The sequence below is a fragment of the Dryas octopetala genome, chromosome 8 (assembly GCF_963921425.1).
Source record: "Dryas octopetala chromosome 8, drDryOcto1.1, whole genome shotgun sequence".
NCBI classification, from domain to species: domain Eukaryota; kingdom Viridiplantae; phylum Streptophyta; class Magnoliopsida; order Rosales; family Rosaceae; genus Dryas; species Dryas octopetala.
The window spans coordinates 287541-292070 of record NC_141373.1 but is presented as its reverse complement, the minus strand read 5'-3'; the positions used below and the strand labels follow the sequence as shown (position 1 = coordinate 292070).

The window sequence follows — 4530 nt, the reverse complement described above, 5'->3', positions numbered from 1 at the left end:
AGAGATATTTTTCAATCTAGCTATATATATGTCTGTTTTCTTGTACTAGTCAAAATTTGAATATATATGGATCTATCCTTTATTATGCTATTCAATATCACAACTTGAGCTAAAAGCCTAAAACCCAAGTCTTTGGCTTATCTACAACGTGGACATATTTGGATGTCATACATATATATATATGAAACAATGTTTATGAGGAGGGCCTAACCAAGGCCAATACTGAACCATAATATCTGTATGTAACTATTTCGTACAACAGTTAAAGGTCTATAATCTACATATGTAACATTTTACTTGCTTTATTAGATATTAAATATCAGCATCTCTTCCCCTAATTATTCACCACCTTAATACTCTCCATTCCAATAATATTCATACTTCCAAGAATGTTTCATATATTTAATGAATTTACAAAGGACTCTTATATTTAACCCTCTTAATTATTTTGCACATAAATAAATTACGATCAATATGATAACCTGATAGGAGTGTCACACACTAAAATTTTCATATATGAGAGATCGACATCGAGGGGTAGAAGTGGTAATCTTCTCATTCAATTGGAAGGCAGGCAGGAAGAAGAGAATATACAGTAACAAAAAGAAAAAATGGGAATAGTAGTAAATCGAACCACTACCCTACTCCATTTCTTATTGGCAGATAATAACATGCATACATGATTGGAGTGAACGAAAGTTATAACAACTAGAATACACCAACATGCAGTTGTCCACATTCTATCACGGTGGCCTTGTACTGGTAGAGTACGTAGTTGGTCGAAAATAAACTCCGAGGGGTAGCCTGAACAGAAAAAGTCTAGGTTTAGGGTTTTCAATATGATTTCTGCTTAATTGAATAAAACCACAAAATGTGGTTTATATACATGGGCCTATAACTAAAATACAGGAATTAATAAATCACCTAATTAATTCTAATAATTACACAATAATCACACGTGTTGACTTACACCAACACTCCCCCTCAAGTTGGTGCATATATATCGCACATGCCCAACTTGTCTAGTGAGTCCAAAAACACCCGATTTGCCACAGCCTTGGTCAACACATCTGCAAGCTGATCTTCGGACTTCACAAATGGAAAGTTAATAATCTTCGCTTCAAGTTTCTCTTTGATGAAGTGTCGGTCAATTTCAATGTGTTTTGTTCTATCATGCTGAACAGGATTATGTGCTATATCAATAGCAGATTTGTTATCACAAAACAAGTCCATAGGTTTGGTAGGTGGACATCCTAAATCAGTCAATAAATGTCTCAACCACAAAAGTTCGACTACTCCAAGTGCCATACCTCTATATTCAGCCTCTGCACTCGACCTAGATACAACTGATTGCTTCTTACTTCTCCAAGTCACCAAATTTCCTCCTACAAAGGTAAAGTAGCCTGAGGTAGACCTTCTATCATCTGCTGAACCACCCCAGTCTGCATCAGAAAACCCTTCAACATTCACATGACCATGATTAGCAAATAACAATCCCTTACCAGGTGCAGATTTCAAATACTGCAAAATTCGCTCCACAGCATCCATATGGGGTTTACACGGGGCATGCATAAACTGGCTCACTACACTAACCGCATAAGCAATGTCAGGTCTAGTGTGAGACAGATATATCAATCTTCCAACAAGTCTCTGATATCGCCCCTTATCTGCAGGCAAGTCCCCCAAACACTCGAAAAGTCTATGGTTTTGTTCCATAGGAGTGACAGCTGGCTTACACCCAAGCATACCAGTTTCAGATAACAAGTCTAAAACATATTTCCTTTGAGATAGGAATATGCCATGTTTAGACCGAGCCACTTCTATCCCAAGAAAGAACTTCAAGTCCCCCAGCTGCTTCATTTCAAACTCTTGAGACAAGTACCTCTGCAAATTAGAGATTTCCTCATAATCATCTCCGGTCAGAACCATATCATCAACGTAAATGATAAGAGCAGTAATCTTCTTCCCCCTTTTCTTTAGGAACAAAGTATGATCAAAATTACTCTGCCGATAACCATAGTTCTTCATTGCACGGGTGAATCTCCCAAACCAGGCTCTCGGAGATTGTTTAAGACCATACAAAGACTTCCTTAGTCTGCATACTAATCTCGTATTCTCAAACTCTGGTATTCCTGGAGGAGGATCCATGTATACTTCTTCAGTCAAATCACCATGGAGAAAGACATTCTTTACATCAAACTGAAGCAGTGGCCAATCTTTGTTAGCAGCCAAAGATAACAGAACCCGTACTGTGTTCAACTTGGCCACTGGAGCAAACGTCTCCAAGTAGTCTATGCCATAGGACTGTGTATAACCCTTTGCTACCAACCTTGCCTTATACCTTTCAACTGACCCATCAGCTTTGTGTTTGACTGCAAACACCCATCTGCATCCCACTGTCTTCTTCCCCTTAGGTAGAGAAACCAATTCCCAGGTTGAATTCTTCTGTAATGCCGCCATTTCTTCAGCCATAGCTTTGGTCCATCTAGAATCTGTAAGAGCATCCTGCAATCTACTAGGAATAGAAACAGAAGATAATTGCAGAACATACGATTCATATGACTTTGAAAGCCTAACAGACGACACATGATTATTAATTGAGTACCTAACTTTGGCATTTGGATCTGGCTCATATTTAGCTGGTGGTTGTCCTCGGTTAGACCGAGGAGGAAGTGTAAATTTAGAAGCATGAGAATCAAGATCTGAACCAGAAAGTGAATCAAGAGTATTGTTGGTTACCTCAATGGACGAAGAAGATTGATTCAATGGAGTAGGAGAGATGGCGGTACTATCATGGAGTGGTGATTCCTCAGTCTCAAAAACCGTGGGTTCTTGTCCCACCACATTCTCAGTATTATTCTCAGTAAATTCTGCTGTCTCAGTCTTATCCTCAGATTCAGACACTGGACGGTCAGTAGTCTGTTCTGATCCTTCCTCCCTACTAGACTCCGACACTAGACGATCAGTAGTCTGTTCTGATCCTTCCTCACCACTACTACCAAAGAACAACAGATCATCTCGATTCTGCACTTCATTATAAACCTCCCCCTGAAGGGTAGAATCCAGTGGACGTGGGGAATAAAAAAGTTGATGTTCATGAAAAGTAACATCCATAGAAACATAGAAGCGCTGAGTAGAAGGATGATAGCACCGATACCCCTTCTGGGATGGACCATAACCAACAAATACACACTCTAATGCCCGAGATGCGAGCTTGGATCGCTGATGAGAATGTAAATGCACAAAAACAACACACCCAAAAACACGGGGTTCCAAATGAAGGATACCTGGTAGAGAGACAAAATCCGAGATAACATCCAAAGGTCGCCGAAAGTCAAGGACACTAGATGGAGTCCGATTAATCAAATAGACGGCAGAACTCAAGGCATCACCCCAGAACAAAGATGGCACGTGACCCCCCAGAAGAAGGGACCGAGTGACTTCCAATAAATGTCGATTTTTGCGTTCAGCAACCCCATTCTGTTGTGGAGAATGAGCGCAAGAAGTCTGATGAAGGATCCCCGCAGAAGCAAAATACTGAGTCATCTCTGTATTAACAAACTCACCGCCATTATCTGAGCGCAAAACCTTAATAGGACAGGCAAACTGGGTGAGGACCATATGATGAAAAAGGCGAAAAACAGCACACACATCACTTTTATGTTTCAGAAGATACACCCAAGTCATTCTAGTACAATCATCAATAAATGTCACAAACCATTTCATTCATTTATGTGTACCACACGGGGCCGGACCCCAAACATCCGAGTGGACCAAAGCAAAAGGAACATCCATACGTGTAGCACTAGAAGGAAACACTGAACGATGGCTTTTGGCCAACACACAAACTTCACAATTAAAATTGGAAATGTTCAATCCACAAAATAGAGAGGGAAATAAACGCCGAAGATAACTAAAGGACGGATGACCAAGTCGGCGATGCCACAACCAAATCTTCTTCTGATTTTCAGAGGAACCATCACTAACTAGACTCACAATGCCACGACCATCTGAAGCGGAAACCCCACTATCCAGATAGTACAATCCACCACTCTTTCTACCACTGCCAATCTTCTCCTTGGTATGAATGTCCTGGAAAACACAATGGGTAGGAAAGAATGTGGCCACACAATTATGAGTTTTGGTTAGTTGACTAACAGAAATAAGGTTACAATTCAAGGAAGGAACAAACAGCACATTAGGCAAAGACAAAGCAGAGGAAAAGGATACCGTGCCATCTCCTAAAACAGGAGACGACACACCATTGGCATTGACAATAAATGGCTTAGAACAGACAGATGAAAAATGACTAAAAACATAACGATCAGAAGTCATATGATCCGTAGCACCTGTATCAATTATCCATGCACCATCACTAGTACAAGCAGAAGTACTCAAAACAGAGTTAGATGTACCTGACGTGGCGACAAAGCCGGAAGTAGAGACAAAATTTTGACTAGAAACTGACGTCTCCACCTTAGAGTCAGAGGCTGCCAAATATGTCTTATCGGAAGTAATTAAGAAAGACAT

General features: G+C 40.3%; 1 protein-coding gene across 1 annotated transcript; it reads right to left on the bottom strand.

Annotated features, from left to right (window-relative positions):
* Positions 1–1091: 1091 nt before the first annotated feature.
* Positions 1092–4530, bottom strand: LOC147275540 (uncharacterized). Its single transcript, XM_086253943.1, has 7 exons — positions 4350–4530; positions 4159–4241; positions 3997–4092; positions 2606–3606; positions 2398–2512; positions 1415–1731; positions 1092–1176 (listed from the first exon to the last, which is right to left on the bottom strand). Exons 1-7 carry the CDS (start codon positions 4528–4530, stop codon positions 1092–1094), a joined length of 1878 nt encoding a protein of 625 aa, XP_086110069.1.